The 17,426-nt window shown below is 32.3% G+C and overlaps 2 protein-coding genes and 1 long non-coding RNA gene across 3 annotated transcripts in view; 2 read left to right on the forward strand and 1 right to left on the reverse strand.

Annotated features, from left to right (window-relative positions):
- Positions 1–302: 302 nt before the first annotated feature.
- On the forward strand, positions 303–1,362 carry LOC111693100 (craniofacial development protein 2-like). The gene is made up of 2 exons (XM_023457239.1): positions 303–874; positions 939–1,362. Exons 1-2 carry the CDS (start codon positions 303–305, stop codon positions 1,360–1,362), a joined length of 996 nt encoding a protein of 331 aa, XP_023313007.1.
- A 695-nt stretch (positions 1,363–2,057) lies between these two features.
- LOC108915847 lies at positions 2,058–2,744 on the forward strand. Its single transcript, XR_001964741.2, has 2 exons — positions 2,058–2,182; positions 2,272–2,744. It is a non-coding gene; the product is annotated as an uncharacterized LOC108915847 (long non-coding RNA).
- Positions 2,745–7,892: 5,148 nt separating this feature from the next.
- The window catches only part of LOC108915846 (tyrosine-protein phosphatase Lar), a 44,103-nt gene continuing 34,569 nt past the window's right edge, over positions 7,893–17,426 (reverse strand). Inside the window, 4 exon segments of the mRNA XM_018721991.1 lie at positions 7,893–8,252; positions 13,712–13,847; positions 15,092–15,372; positions 15,532–16,103. Coding sequence (XP_018577507.1) covers positions 8,184–8,252; positions 13,712–13,847; positions 15,092–15,372; positions 15,532–16,103 — 1,058 coding nt within the window. The 3' untranslated portion in view covers positions 7,893–8,183.

The raw sequence follows: 17,426 nt of genomic DNA on the forward strand, positions 1-17,426 counted from the left end.
AACAGCGACTTAACGAAGGAGGAGAGAAGAATACAAAGGATTATAAGGAAAAAAGCTAAGCAAGAAAAAGATAAAGGAAACAATGTGACAATTAGATACCAAAATTTAAGAATTAATGGTAAAAGATGGAAATGGGATAAGACGAAAAAACTGCTCCAGGAAGAGATACAGGAGACAAAAAACTAAAAAAAAAAGAAAAACGCTGACTATAATAAAAAAACAGGCAACGGAAAGGACTACGAATAGGGGTAAATGAAATAAATAAGAAAAATAGAATAATTAATAGTGAGATAAACAAAGAAATGAAAATTGGAACCTGGAACGTGAGAGGAACTTTTGAGGAGGGAAAATTAAAGCATATTGTAAATGAATTAAAAAAGGGTAATTTTGACGTAGTTGCACTACAAGAAACGAAACAATTAGGGGAACTGGTAATGGAAATAGGGGGCTATATATTTATAAATAGCGGGGGAAAGGATAGACTACTGGGCACAGGGTTCCTAGTAAGGAAGGAACTAAAAGAGTTAGTAGTACAGTATAAATTAGTTTCAAATAGGATATGCCTTTTAAGGCTTAGAGGAAAGTATCAAAAAATAACTTTTTTGAACATACATGCACCACACGAAGAAGAGGATCTAGGGAGCAAGGAAGAATTCTATAACGAATTGGATAGATTATACGAAGAGATTCCAAAGTATGATATGAAAATTTTGTTGGGGGATGCAAATGCAAAAATAGGTAGGGAGGAAATGTATAAACCCACAATAGGAGATCATAGCAAACACGAAGTAACCAATGAAAATGGAAAATTCTTAATTGATTTTGCAAAGGAAAAGAACCTGATTATAAAAAGTACATACTTCCAAAGGANCAGGTAGAATTTGCTCCTTGCACTACACTTTCACAAAACACGTGTGCTCTGGCCGGCTGCCCGCTAGGAACTGCCCAGCTTACCACCCCTGCCTGCGACGAGCTGAAAGCGGTGACACGGATCGCCCTCACGCCTGTCTGCCGGTGGTTAATTCCCCGGCATTCTGGGTGAACGAGGAACAGGACTCCGTATCCAGCCCAAATCGCATCTGTATGCTCCGTGGAGAGTCGGAGGGACCGACGTCGGTAGGGACGCGGTGCAGCGTCGCCAATGTGCCTTACCCACTTAGGTTCGCTACCTCGGGGGGTCCTAATACCGGCTCGACCATCCCTTCGGTCGCCCCCACAGCAACAGACGATACCAACGACGAGGCGGGCCTTCCGCAACACCGGGTAGGTCCAGGGAGTAGCGAATTTGCAGCAGGGGTCGAACCGCGTGGGCGGCATCACCAGCCGTCCACCCCCTGCAGACCGATGTTGCGGGACGGGTAGCTATTCCTACCATTGACTCCGATGTCGATTTACGACATGGTACTGGGAGTGGAGGTCGAACTCCACGGGGAGCTTCTAACGTCTTCCCGAACTTCACGACCCGGTGCCATGGAAGAAACCGACGGGGCGGAGTTGAGAAAGGGTCGCGAATCGCTTCGTGGCGTCCAAGGGGGAAGTCGGATGACTAGTTCGACGTCTCCTTCGAGGGCCCACGAAAAGGGTGTCGTCACCGGGGATGGACAGGTACGACAATATAGTATATGGGTAATTCACTACTTTTGTGCACAGGGTCAGCTCTACAACTTAAAAAATGGTGGAGTAATGAATTCTCAAAAAACGCTAAATTTTCCGATTTTTCTGGGTTTCCTTTGTATCTAATTATTCGATCGGATCGAGCGACGTCTCGTTTTATTCGTATTTCGATTCTCTATAAATTGTCTCTCTATAGCATTCAGATCGCTTTGTTAGTTTAGGTTCTATAAGCAAAAAAACTTTTAAAAAATGCGTTTTTTACATAAAAATGTTCGTAAAAAATTAATTAATGGTAAATTGGAGTAGGAAACATATATCTACGGACTGTTTTATATGATAGCACAATCCCAATTTTTTTATCACAAAATCACTGATTTAATGTTCTATTGATTGGCCTAGGATGAGCGGCATATGTTGTCCCCGTCCGAAGAAAGACTCTTGGCAGTAATCTGCTCATCCGGTTGGCTTGACGGGTGAATTTATAAACATCGCTGAATTTCGTCTGCGGAGCCTCACGAGAGCATCGAAAAGATCGGTGAAAATCTGAGTTGAAATGAATTCTTTTTATGTAAGCGGAACTCTCTGTATTTTATATTTCTATTGTACGTCGGGAACTGTGCTAAATGCCCATCATATTATTTTGTAAAATTATTGCAGCTATTCAAAACATGTACTATCCAAAACGCGAATAGTATACATATGTAAGTGCAACAGAAAATACTTATATTCAGATTCATTGTCAAATTCAAGAATTACCTTGCATGCTCAGGTTGTTGCTAACATAGAGGAAAAAACTGATGAGGATGATATAGATGGCAAATTATTATTATATGAGAAGTTAAAAACGTAGGAAACAAATGTTAAAATAACTGATGGTGCAATAAAGGAGAATATTGTGGACATTAGGGGACAGTTTACAAGCACTTTATTATTACGAAAAACAGCAGTTTTGTAGCTGAATCTTATACATGAAATGGAAGCTATAGAAATATATACCTACTTACCTTTCTGTTATTTACATTATATTGGGACTTCATCGTAATTTACCAACTTTCCTCATATACCTAATGTAGTACTTATATTAAATATATTATTCTGTAATATAATGAAATAAAAGAATTTATGTCATTTACTATTGACAAAAAAAATTGAGCTGTGGGGTCAGCATGAAAGTACACACTTAATTGATAAAAAAATCTAGTTCTTTTAATAATGAGAAAGTGAATATCTATATGAAATTTCTGAGTGCAATTTTACAGTGGCAAATAACATGTACAGATCACAAACTGCTAAAAGAGAAAATTGTACAGGGTGTAAATTAAATAGGGGTCCATTTTTTAGATTGTTTACTTATTTTTGTGTATTTTATTTATCATTATTTATTTATTACTGTTTGAGTTTTCTGTTAGATTACTCGTTAAGTACTGTTTCACTGTTTATCTTATTTAAAATAATTAAATTTACATTTATGTGGGATAAGAGAGCTCCTTCAATAAAAGTAACATGCCAAAGAGCAGTAAGTACTTCATATTGAGTGGTGTGGAAATTATGAGATTTGACAACAATCCAGTTCCCAAGTGTTTTATACATTGCGATTAACATGTGCTGTTGTTTGAGGTCACACCAGCTTGTCCAGAGTTTGAAAATTACAAAAAAAGTGAAAAAAAAAAAATTACGATTGAATACGAGAAAACAAACTTATATGTGCTTCTAACAGTCAAAGGTAGCCACCATTTCAATAAAACCCCTATTTAAAGTTACACCTTGTATCATAATAAAATATTTACTTTAAATTGTTGCGATTCCATAAATGTTGAATACGCTTCTAAAATTATCGACTAGGTATTAGTACTAGTACCTAATGGTAATAATGACAATAACATCAGACATACCGCTAAATAAACTTAAGGCAGGAATTTATTAACTATATATATATATATATATATATATATATATTTAAATAGATGTTAGATTGCCAAAGTAAGAATTTAATTTCGATCAGATTCAAATTTCCTTTTAGATATCTAAGAGGTTTCACATTGAGGTCATTGCATTTTTTATTTCGTGTACTGAATAGGCCAATAGGCAAATTAGTTCAGACAGTCTATTTTGACCTCCAGATTCTGCCCTATAAGGTTGGCTACATATTTTAGAATCACCCTGTATAACTAATTATACAGGTTCGGAAAGTCCCCATGGTACATCGGCCGTTACGTGAGAGCGATAAAGTAAGTCATAAAAATCCGTGCGATAGATAAGGATGGTTACATTGAAGACGTTTCATAATCTGAATAGTCTGTCCCACTTCTAACCCGAAACGGGCGGTGACTATTCAGATTATGAAAAGTCTTCACTATCGCCATCCTTGTCTATCGCACGGATTTCTTTACTTTGTCGCTCTCATGTAAAGGTAGATGGACCATGTGGATTTTCCAGCCATGTATATTGCTAACTAAACAAATTTATTTTAAAAATAACCTAATTTTATCGTACAAAATTCTTTTTAAATTGTTAATTTGTCAACATAAAATTACACGACAATACATGCAGGATGTTCCAAAAATACCTGAACCTCCTTATAATCTTTCAGGATTGAGAAAAAATTTCAGATAAAAGTTGTAGGATATCAAGAAACCAAGATACTGATAACAGTGGATTTGACTTTGACTCTCAGTTTCTAGATCAAACCAAAGTCATCTTGAAAATATTAAATGAAACACTTCATTTTTTATACAGGCAATTGTGATTTTATGTCTAAGCATGGGGTTAAACATTTTTTTATATTTCCTTTGCAAGTCATGTCGAGGGTCAAATGCATTTTTCTTCGAGAAACTCGAAAAAATGCTTTAAACAAAATTTTATTGGATTTTGGAAGATAAATTAGATGGTGATCTTGGATTTGACCTTCACCACAATCTCCAAGTTCAAAGTAAAATCAACTTAATATCAAATGGAATACACAATTTTTTGTGACACCAACGGATACAAAGCAAAATTTTATTTTAGAATCTTAGAGGACATCATTGCAAGTTACTTGAAGATAAAATTAATTTTCCACAAAAAATAATGCATAGTTTAATAGATATGTTCAACTAAACTATTAGTATGATCTAATTATAGCATCTAATTTGTTATTTAAAATCATAAAGAAAAAATTTTTTTTGACCCTAAAGTGACTTGCAAGGACATACAGGAAAAATGTTTGACCTTATATTCGAACTAATTTGGTACTCTATCAATTGCTGGCATAAAAAATTGAATGTTCCTTTTAATATTTTCAAGCTGACCTTGATTTGACCTTAAAATTTAAGGCCAAGGTCACCAGCATATCTCTTGATGTCCTATAACTTTTGTTTGAAACTTTTTGCTAGAACTATAAAAAAGGACCCCGCACAAACCTTATGGGAAACTCCGTTCGGTCAATTTTAATGAAATTTTGGGAATAGGTTGTTTTTGTTATGAGGAACAAAAGTCTTCATGGGCCCAAAGTTCGCTAATGGACAGTTTCCGAGATATTCGATGTTAAAAATTGATGATGCGAATGCGTGTCAAGCACGTGTTTAAATGCTTATTAGTCGTGTAAAAGCTCCATGAAGCTTAAAAACTGTATAATACGTATATATTCGTCTAGATAGTGCGTATCCATTCGTTTGTGTGTGTGTGTGTGTGCGCGTGCGTGCGTGTGTGTATGTGTATACTTTTTATAAACAAATAAACGAAGAGGCTCGGAGTAATGCTATAGTAATACTTCTATATTCACGTGCAATCTGGTCAGCACAGTTAGCCATTCTTCTCGATCAATTATATATTTTATTTGAGTTATTATAGCGTATGATTGCATCCAAAATAACTCCAGAGTAACACCCAAGATAGAGTAGTCGAAACAACTTTAGGATACAGTTTCTCACGTGTTTTTAAATCAGTATTTCAAAATATATATTGAAAAATAGCGTGTTTTTAAATATACTACTTATTCTGTTAGAAAAAAAGATTCTTCTTTATTTAACACCATAGTTTAAATATCCAACTGTGAGTAATCTATCGATATCGATAGCAGAGAATATTTTATGTGAAGATATTAGAAATATTATACTATTATTTATGAGTACGTCAAATATTTAGAATGTTGAAAAATATCAGTTTCGTTGGACTTATTGTCAAATAGTTCTTAATCGATATTACTGTTCAATTACCATTCACTTGCAGTTTTTGCTGTGTCATACTCCCGATATTGCTTTGATCATTTTTTCACAGGTCTGGTGTGTTCATTTTGTAATTAGCAGTTGAGCTTGTTGCAATATAAATGGCTTTCAGACTACAAATACAATGTTATAGTTGCGATCGGGCTTTCGCCCGGGATCGGGAGTATAACACCAAAAACTGCAAGTGAATGGTAATTGAACAGTAATATCAATTAAGAACTATTTGACAATAAGTCCAACGAAACTGATATTTTTCAACATTCGAAATATTTGAGGTACTCATAAATAATAGTATAATATTTCTAATATCTTCACATTAAAATATTCTCTGCTATCGATATCGATAGATTACTCACAATTGGATATCTAAATTACGATGTTAAATAAAGAAGAATATTTTTTTTCTAATAGAATAAGTATATTTAAAATCACCCTACTTTTCGATATATATTTTGAAATACTGATTAAAAAACACGCGAGAAACTGTACCCTAAAGTTGTTTCGACTACTCTATCTTGGGTGTTACTTTGGATACAATCATTAGATTGTTTTCACACGCACTAGCACGCGCACGCACACGCACACACATACGAATGGATACGCACTATCTAGACAAATATATACATATTATATAGTTTTTAAGCTTCATGGAGCTTTTGCGCGACTAATAAGCATTTAAACAAGTGCTTGACACGCATTCGCATTATCAACTTTTAACATCGAATATCTCGGAAACTGTCCATTAGCGAACTACTATACATACTTACGTGTCTAGTTTTTATTGAGTTGTGGCCTTTTAAAAAAAATCAACATGGCGGACCGATAGGGCCGGAAAACTTTGACAAAGTCAGGCAAAAAATAAGATTAGATTCGTATTTAGTAGGTCAAAATACATAAGAATAAGCTCTGTTCGCAATTCTTTATAACCTGTGTGACTTTTAACCAGGATAACTTCATTTTCATAGTGACTTTCTCGAAGTTTTCCGGCCCTAACGGTCTGAAATCTTGATTTTCTTTTAAAGGCTACAGGTCAATAAAAACGACACGTGAAGCTACCAAATGCTTTTGGTTTTGCTTCAATTTTTTGACAGATGGGGTGACCATTTTAATAAAGAATGCCCCATATATGTATAAATTTCTGTTTAAAAAATATGTTTGTTATAAATCAAACAGTTTGTAAAAAAATTTCACATATAAACAAAATATTTAACAAAAATTTGCCAAAAACGAAAAAACACTTTAAAAAAATCACAATATCAAGATGCTGTTTTCACCACATGAAAAGCCTAACCCGAGACATCTTGACCACTTTTTTTATAGTAGAAGAAATTCTAGAATTTTGGTCCAAACTGTATGGACAATCCCAACCTATACAACTTTAAAAATAAGGTTTAAGGAGTTGGCACACTTCAATTGTAATTCATTTAATCATTTAACAGAAGATCACATTTTTCAGTTCCTTTTATGATTGTAAAGAAGAGAAACCTATCAAAGAGTACTTAACTGGCTTCAATTATATAAGGTTGTATTATACTAACATTACTAGTGGAATATTCTTTGAAAGAATGGCATACTATAAACAGATCTTAATTACGTAAGTGTAAGTTTCGTTTCATATGAGAAATTGGAATGGAAATAAATTTTAATAATAAAGTTTATTCTTACATTTTACTTAAAATATCTACATACCGAAGAAAAATATAGTAGTTAAATCCTTTTAACTTACCTAGTACAAGTCAAATATTTATGTATATTATTAAACATAAAAAAAATCATAATAAAAAAATGATTTCAGTCTATAAAAGTAACTCTTTTTTAACCGCTGTGGTCATTAATACCTATATATATATTTTGTTTCGTTTTGCTTACAATTTTTTTTAAGCACTTTCTTCTTGATTGGTAGATACACAGAACTTTTAAAATAAATATAACCAGATTGTTTTTTTCTTTCAGTACTACAACTTTTGTTATAAACTTCTTTAACTTGGTAATTGATTATATAAATATAGATACCTTAAAATTGGTATATTTGTAAATACATTATAATTATATTACACAAAATGATATGATAAAAATAATAAAAATAAATGTTAATGCTAGCAAAAATTAGTTATTTGAAAAAAGAGAAATATTGTGATTTTTTTTCTTTACATAAGGTTATTCTGTTCACAAAAAATAGGCACGTTTTACATTCATTTGCACACTATAACTATGATTCACTAGTCATTACACTAACAAGGTTTCACATTTTTCAGTTCCATTTGGCAGTAACAATATGCAATATGCACATAAAAATTCCACTTTTCAGTATGTAATCGCAACATACGGCTGTTATTGTCCATTCGTGGTTAAACGGGCCAAAATTCTTCAATTTGTATAGTGATCAAAAGAACCAAGATATTCCAAGGCAGCTCGATAACAAAATTGATACTGATCCTAAAACAAAATGGAAATGACAAGAAATTCTAAAATTCTTCTTAAAAAATCTTTAAAGTTCTAAAGCCTATGCAGTTTAGTTGTAGACAAAATTGCGGGAGACTTGTTGCGGGGATAAAATTGCATGCTTATTATCACACAATGGACAGAATTGCTGCAATTATTTAGTATGCAATAGTGTTATAGTCTTTCCGATTTCAAATGAATACCAAAGAGCTAGGCATTATGTACCAGGTTCGGCATTGAAATATTTGAAAAACTTGTTCCCATATTTATTTAGCCATACCCATATACAGGTCTGGTCGCCAAGTTGAAGAATTTGCGGGTGGACAAACGCCTCACCGAATGTGATTTTTTTGGCCGAAGTCGAAGATATTTTTATTAACTTGAAAATTTTAATTAATAACAAAAAAATGATAAGATAACATAAAAGTAGGTCAAAAATAAATGCACAATGTTTTGAAAATATAATATATATAGGGTGTTAATTAAGTATGTACAATAAATTCAACAGACGATTATTTGAGTGATTTTAATACAAAACGTTCATATAAATATTGGCCCGCAGATGCTTCGTTTTCAAGATACAGGTTGTTAATCTTTTATAAAAAAATGTTATTGCGTAAATATCTTAAATACCCTTCACCCAATTTTGTTGTAATTTGGCTGTGTTATTTGAAGTGTTAAGGGGCTAATTTAACCCTAATTTGAATAGATTTGTTAAGTCCAGCGGCGTCCCGAACGGTACCTTCGGCTTCGGCGAAAAGTTTGGCTTACTTTTGGCCGAAGCCGATTCTTAGCCGAAGGTTTAAATAATGGCTGAATGTGGTCGAAGCCGATTAATCGGTCGGTCTCTAGTTGTCGACAAATTGCCTATCAGTGCAGTGCAGCAATGCGGAATTTGGTGTGATTTAGGTAATTTTAATTTATTATAGGCAGTTTCTATTAATCATTCAGATTACAATTGCGAAAGGGAGAAATAAGGGGGATATTTTGTTTACTAATATTACAATATGGCATTTTGGAGACCTTTTGAAACGGAACAAAACAAAATACCGCCCGACAATATTGAATTAGTAGAACCGGTTGTTGATGAAACAGATTTAAAATTTAAAAATAAAGATGTTCAATGTCAGCCGTCTGATTTTAAATATTTACGATTGTTTAAAAAAGGAAGAATATGAAAAGTCAGATAATGAAATTATAAATAGAATTGACATATTAACTAAAGTTTCAGTGTCCACAATTTTTCGAGTTATTAAACAAGGTGTTGGATCATTGCGTAGAGGAAGTGAAAACAAAAATTTCAAAATATCGAATTTATAATTTATGTAAAGAAAACTAGCTGACCCGGCAAAGGTTGTTTTGTCATATACGTTATTTCTAGGAAATATTTTTTTAGGAAATATTTTTTTTTAGGAAATATTTTAAAAAATAACACACTATAAGTGTGTGGGGATGTAATTGAAAGAGGAATGCAGCGTTGTAGACAATTAAAGTATACTTTATTTAAGTTAATAAATTATTCTTTATTAAAGTAACAAATATATATTAAATTACAATTATTGATAGCTATCTATACATCGAAAATATTTCATATTTCTACTACTAATTATGGCAATTAAAAAATAAACAAAGATTAATCTCTCAACGCAATGGATTGTACAATATTTTTGGTCAGTCCGTCTTTAGCGAATACAAACAAACTGGATGGTTTGCCCACGCGAGAACATGCCACATATAGTTGTCCGTGGGAAAAGCATGGTGTACCTCCCCGTACCCGGAGTGGGTAATTAGCGCGCCTGCTGCCTTCCTTGGATGTGGTAGCCGTTTCTCAGGCTCCCTCTCCGGAATCAAACCCTGATTCCCCGTTACCCGTTACAACCATGGTAGGCGCAGAACCTACCATCGATTTATTATTATTATTATTATTATTATTATTATTATTATTCCCTACTCCGCGATGTTTGCTGGTTGAGAAGTGACAACGGGAGACACCTGGCGGGGATAATTGATTGGTTGATAGAAGTATACATGAAAATTATAGTATACTACAATTATTATATTCGATTGCCATCTTGTGGATCTGTGGATGGAACAGAATAATATAAAAATCACGATTAAAAATTAAGGGTTGATCGTATAAGGGTGAAAATTTAGAATTGTATGTATTTTTCAATGCTGAATCATGAAAAAGTATAAAATAAAAACAAAAAATTTTGTCCAAAAAAAAAAAAATTTGGGGTGGACCACCCTTAACATTTAGGGGTATGAAAAATAGATGTTGGCCGATTCTCAGACCTGCCCGATAAGCACACAAAATTTCATCAAAATCGGTCCAGCCGTTTCGGAGGAGTTTGGCAACAAACACCGCGACACGAGAATTTTATATATTAAAGTACCAACTTTTAGAGATAATTACAACTAAATTGCGTTCTTGCCGAGCAGTAATATATTTTAATGAAAATGTAAATGTTTTTTGTTATGTCATAACCAAAATTTACCATCAATATAATAAAATTGTTTGGGGACATAAATAATTAAAATGTGTTGTTGGCCAAATGAACATATAATAGAAATTTTCTACACATATGGGTACAAATTATTATTTTTTACCTTTAGCAGAAAACTTTTTTAGGGACGCCTATGAAACTCATTAAATTTTATTGCTAGGCGATTTTATACATGTTCAACTGACTTCGGAAAGACTATACTAACTGTGCATTGTTTAACATGTAAAATTTCTTGTAAGTATCTTGTAAATATAGTGTGAAATTTTGCGTGAAACTTTCACGGAAATATTTCAACTTTTGAAACAAGCTTACGGAGATGATGCTCTGGGTTGTACAAAATGTTATAAATAATTTTCATGCTTTAAAATTGGTTGTCAGTCAATTGCTGATGATTCTCGACCAGTAAGGCCTTTGACTTCAACTGATGACTCCCACATTTAGATAGTTAAAGGTCTGGTGCGTGCGAATCGTTGATTGACTATCAAAGAAATTGCAGAAGAGGTTAGCATTTCAATTGGGTCATGCCATGAAAATTTGACTGAAAAATTTAACATGCATCGAAATGCAGCAAAATTTATTCCTCATTTGATGACTGAATAACAGAAAGAAAATTGTGTGGATGTTTGTCAGCAAGTTCTTGAACAATCCAATGATGATAAAACATTCTTTCAAAGGATCATAGGGAGAGACGAAAGCTCAGTTTACAGCTACGACATTGAGACAAAAGTTCAATCACATCACAATGGATTGGCAATTAATAATAAAGTTTAATAAATTAAAGTTCGGTTATTTTCTAAACAGACCTTGTAATACCTACCCTCAGTTCAGTTCATATTTTACAGCTCTTATTAGTTTTTTATTTTATTTGACTATTTGCCTTATGTTAAACTTCATTTGTTACTACAAACTACATTTCTATCTTTGCTCATTTATTTATTTATTTTTTTCAATTGTATAGGTATAGGTAGTTTTTGGTCAATAAATACTGATTATTATTTGTAATTATCACTATTTTTACCAACATAATAATAATAATTAATTATTATTATTATAAAATTAAATATGCTTTTAATTTTTTAACTTTAATGTAAATCAATTATGAGCATCACCAGTTTTACAATTTAAATACTCCACTCGTATTAGAGTTTAAATGTGAAGAAATTATTAATAGACATTTTATTGCACTCTGTGATGGAGAAGGGTATGCAGAATGATATCAAAAAATAACTCGAAAGAAGTGACGCTAACTTAGCAAATTGCAAAAAAATTACGTTTTTCACTTTTTTTTCTGCCCACGAAAATCTAGATGACCTATCGGAAAATTAGTTATTTTATGTTGTAGTCAATTAAATTACCTATAATTTTACCAATTTGTTAACTGTAAAATAATGGTTGAATGCGGAAAAACAGTTCTTGATAATTGCACAATTATTATTGCAAAAAGTGATTCCATTGACCTTGAAATTGTTGCTCCAAGTATTTGTTAATTAATTTAATTCGTTTTTTTGCAACTAATTGTTTAATTACTCTACATTAGTACAAGTACTACAAGTAGCCCTTTACAATTAACAAAGTGGGACGTGTAAAACAGCCTTATAAAGAAATTGTCCCGAGGTCAGGCAAAAGCCGCTCAGAAATGAGCTCTTTTACATTAAATAGAGCTTATTTTTACAGTAATTTAAAAAAAGAGAAGTCACCTATGCCTCTTTGTTCCCAAGATAGTTTTTTTTTTTAATATAACGTTAATTGTTACTTAACTATTGGACGTATCAAACTTTTATTTTCAGAAAGTTTTACATTGACATGCATGCACGCGGGAAGAGCGCCAGGCCCGTGTGTGCGCGTGAAAGTCGCTCTCGTCGCATGTGAGATATTTCACTTGAACGTTTCAAATTCTATAAAAAAATTACGTGCGCGATAGAGGGCGGCGTCTCCTTCCCTCACGTGCAGGCCGTTGATTAACGTTAAGTTTTACTGCTGCTAGCGCGTTTATTGCGTGAACTATCAATGTAAAACTTGTTGGAAATAAAAGTTTAAATCTTTCTTTAATTAAAAAAGTTATCTTGAGAACAGAGACGTAGATGATTTATCTTTTTTTTTTAAAGTACCGTAAACATAAGCTCTATTTAATGCAAAAAGATCGAATTATTCCCGAGCGGCCTTTGCTTGACCTGGTCAATTTGTTTATAACGCTGTTTTGCACGTCCTACTTTGTTAATTGTAAAGGGCAACTTAATTTCAACTTTTTGGAAGTTTTCTTTTTCGATACGTTTCATTGGATCTAATTACTTTCTTGATATTATCATTCTCCCCGTCATAAAGTGCAATAAAATGTCTACTAATAATTTTTTTAAGTTTTCAAGGTTTGTGATCTAAATCGATTGGAGTAAAACAACTCATTTCAGTACCATCATACAAAAATAAAATAATCTAGGTATCTAGGTGGTATTATATAGATGTTTTTGATTCTAGTTTGTGAAATGCCTTTTCTGTGTTGGAAAACAAAAACTTTTTCATTCATTTGAGAATGTTCAGTCGATTTTCAAATATTTTTTGAAAACTCATCAATATGCAAGGAAATTACCTCAACAACTTTTTTATCATTACACCTATACCGTGCTTTCACCGTACAACGCTACATAGGGAATTAGCTTTGTTCGAATTCGTAAGTTTGGAAGGGTGGGGAGCGCTGGGTGCTGCAACCTGACTGATGTGAGATGTGATTCCGTACGCCACAGTGCCGCACGTCCGCGCACACAGAGATCGACATCCCCACTGCTGAAGCCGCACGAGTTTGACCGACGCACCTCCTATGTAGTGTTTTCCCGTGAAAGCACGGTAGATATTTGGATGATGATATAAAGATAACACACACTCGAAAAGTAAGTTGCAGATATGCCCAAAGAGTAATTAAAAAAAACAAATTGAATATACTGTTAAACTTGCCTCCGTCTGAACCATGGCAGTCCTTTGTGTTCTTAGGACTCTAACAGTTTGAAATACATCTACTACACCTTCATATTGCATTCTTTCTAAGACAATGCTCAGTGTTATAAAAACTCCAGTCCTACCGACACCAGCACTAGAAAATAAATAAGAAAATTAGATGAATATATACATTTTTAAATTAATTCAATATAGGGTAATAAATATAAATAAAAAATATTCCACATATAGCTGTTATTCTTGGAAAGAGATAAATTTGTTTGAATTAGCTTAATACCTTAATAAAAAGTAAAAAGATGTGAGAGCTAATAATTAAATATATGTATTTATGAAAGAAATTTATTTATTAAAGAAAAATATTTTAGATAGAAAACAGTAAATGTGTTACTTTTGTGAAGAGCAAATTTTGTATTTGTGAGGCAAAGCGTAGCATAGTCGAGCGAATGCAAAATTGCTAAACAAAAAAAACACTTTTAATCCGAATAATGTCATTTTTTTCCAACCGAAATCCCTCATTTAATTATTAATTTGTGCTTTGAAAATATTCAAACCAAATTTGGATAATAAAGCAAAATAGGTAAGTAGGATATATCGATGTAGTCATGGATACTTTGTTAAACATTAGTCGCCATCATTAGGTCTATGGTCGCCCTATTGCTAATTGAGTTCATTTGTGATTGTTTGTGGTCAATTTGCTGAAAACTCTGTAAAAATGGAATCTAATGAAGATTTAGGTGTATCTGAGGAGATACTGGAGTGTGTGAAAGAGATTTCTTTGAATCTTCCAAAGAAATTTCGAGAAATTTATGAAAAACATTGTATTCAGAAGATGTATTGACGGTGTATTTCTGAAACTTAGTAAATAAAATGAAGCTGTCCACACCACAATATTCAATGTTGAGATCAACGTTGGATATAAAGAAGGGGATTGATATAAGCAAATATATCAGTTATGTGCTTTTTTCAAGAGACAAAATGAGGGATATGTACCGAAAAAATCGTGAGTATTTACCAAGGAGCAAGTTGATTGCTTTTTGAATAGTGTGCCTGATAATTTATATGTATTTGATGATGAAGGTAAATGCTTTAAAAATAAAAGAACAAAATTTTTAAAAAGCTTCTTCATAGGTCCTCCTAATTTTGGGCCGTTCTGATAAATTAATCAATTTATAATAATAATATAATAATTGAGAATGTTGAAGATGTGAATGTATGTAATTTTACTTTTATGACTTGTGTAGGCTCTCTGTTATGTATTTTAACGTCAATACAAAAAAATTTATTTTTTTATTTAAAACGATCGACAGTTAAATTTATGAAAAAGTTATTTCCCTAACATGTATATTATGTATTTAAGAAACATATTGGAAGAATACGAACCTGCAATGGACAGTAATTGGACCGTCTTGTCCAAACTGTTCTTTTGTTTTATGAACTTGACCTATAAAATCAATGAAACCTTCTCCAGATTTTGGTACTCCTTGTTCAGGCCAATCAGTAAACTGAAATTGTCTTACAGTTCTTGATGATCCATCTCTGGCATCTGTTACTTTAAATTCTCGTAAAATATATTGTGGCATATTATATTCAGCTATAGGATCAACAACAAAACACTGATATCTAACTGATCGCTCACTTGGCCAATATTGATGACATTTTTCCTGGAATAATACACATTAAATTTAGTTCTAGACTACATTTCAGTTACACCTGATCTCTTCCACACAATTTATTTTTTCAATGCATTAGACGATAAAATTCTCTGATTAGATAAATTATTAGATTGTGTGTAAGAAATTTAACCAATATTTGTTACTTACCCTTCCCATTTCCTTTAATTTAGTTAACATAACTATTATTGTAGAATTATGTTCCCAAAGCATTCTCCATAAGTCATCCATAGTGTCAATCATAGGACCTTGAGTGGCAATGTAAGCTTTGCGATACCGATAACCGTCAATGAAACTTGCATTAATATAATCGGATCCTTCAATATTCCTTAATGGAGTTAAACAAACTCTAGTGCTCTCAAAAGGTAAGATATGTACCAATCTATTCTTATGCTTATTACAAGGCAAATTTGCAGTAACAAAACGTGTTGAATCAGTCTTAATATTGCCAAGTTTCTTAAATTCATGTTCCATACCAGTTATATTTTCTCCTGGTTGCAATTGCATTAAATTTTGAATATGTGAATGTAAATTTCGAGCAGAAATCTCTGTTACACCACAAATATAGGCTTCTAGCAAAGCGTCATGTATAAATATATACTGGTCTTCTGTCTGCACCATATAATTTCGTTGTGCCCGCAAACAAGTAACATGTCCGTATATATCAACTGTTTTTTCATGACGTATCCTCTCTAACATCGAATCAATAACAATAAAACAACCTAGAAAATAATTTTGTGATGCAATAACAAATTTTTATACAATAATTAAAACACAAAATTCAAATATTTTTATTAATTAAATCAAGAGTGCATTTATTAGAAAAAATAACTTTCTCTAGAGTGCAAATTTTAAGCTTGCTTGATTTTATTTTTAGTTGCCAAGTTTTGAAAAATTCTATTAGTATTTTTTTTTAATAAAAACAATCTATAGGAACTATATAGAAATATATAGGAATATATATATATTGGAATAAATTTTCCACTAATAAATTTTTAAATTTGTACATATAATTTAAAACTGAAAAAATCTTATAGAAAAAAGTACAGTGGCATTTTGGGAGATATTGAATATCAAAAAAAAAAAAAAATAAAATTGTATGTGGTTTATGTGTAATTTTTTTTTAGGTTGAAGTTATTTGCAAATATACATGTTTTTATGACGTGTTTATTAAAAAAAATTATTTGGTTTTATTAATTGTATTAATAACCTGTACACACATAAATCTGAGCATCATATATATTTGGAACTCTTTTTTGAGATACAGGGTGCCAAAGTTAGCATTTAAAAAATATTTTTATTTATAATTTAGTTGTTTTATGAGATATTCCGTCGAAATCTTACTGAGACTCTTATTTTAGGCAGGCATACTTTTTACGTCATTTTTGGAAAAAACATGAAAGCGCAATGCATTCATTCGTTTTTTAGATAAAGCAATTAACATTAACCAGCCTGGAATACAGTGTCAAAGGAAGAACGAGTAAATGGCCAATGATTTTAGAATTATATAAGAAAAAAGTTACGTTGCCCTAGAGGTAGACAAAAATTGACACATATTGTACTAATTAGAATAATGTAATAAATAACAGCTTTGACAACTTTGACACTTCAAGTAACAAAATAATAACTTAACCTTCAAAAATCTTTCCCAGCACATTGGCGTGGCTGTTTATATATTTTTCGTTATGTCCCAAAAGGACCCCGCACTTTTCTTATGAAAAAGTGGTTTCAGTTATACTGGCTGAAATTTTTATATGTTACAGTTGTTAACTTGCTGACCGAAAGTCGCCATTGGCACAATATCCAAAAGTTCATAGTTTTCGAGTTATGTTGACTTCAGGGCTCTGCATTCGAATTGAGTCTGTATTCGAAACTGTGAGAAGTTCTTTTGATTGCAGATTTCCGTTAAATTATTCTAGTTGACAGCATAAAAACCTATTGATTTTCTATAAATTGTAATAAAAAATTAAATATTTTTTCTTTTATGCACATATACAGGGTGGGCCATTTGTGTGAGAAAGTAAAATAACTCCCTTATTATTCAT

The sequence above is a fragment of the Anoplophora glabripennis genome, unplaced genomic scaffold (assembly GCF_000390285.2).
Source record: "Anoplophora glabripennis isolate ALB-LARVAE unplaced genomic scaffold, Agla_2.0 scaffold1495, whole genome shotgun sequence".
Classification (NCBI taxonomy): Eukaryota; Metazoa; Arthropoda; class Insecta; order Coleoptera; family Cerambycidae; genus Anoplophora; species Anoplophora glabripennis.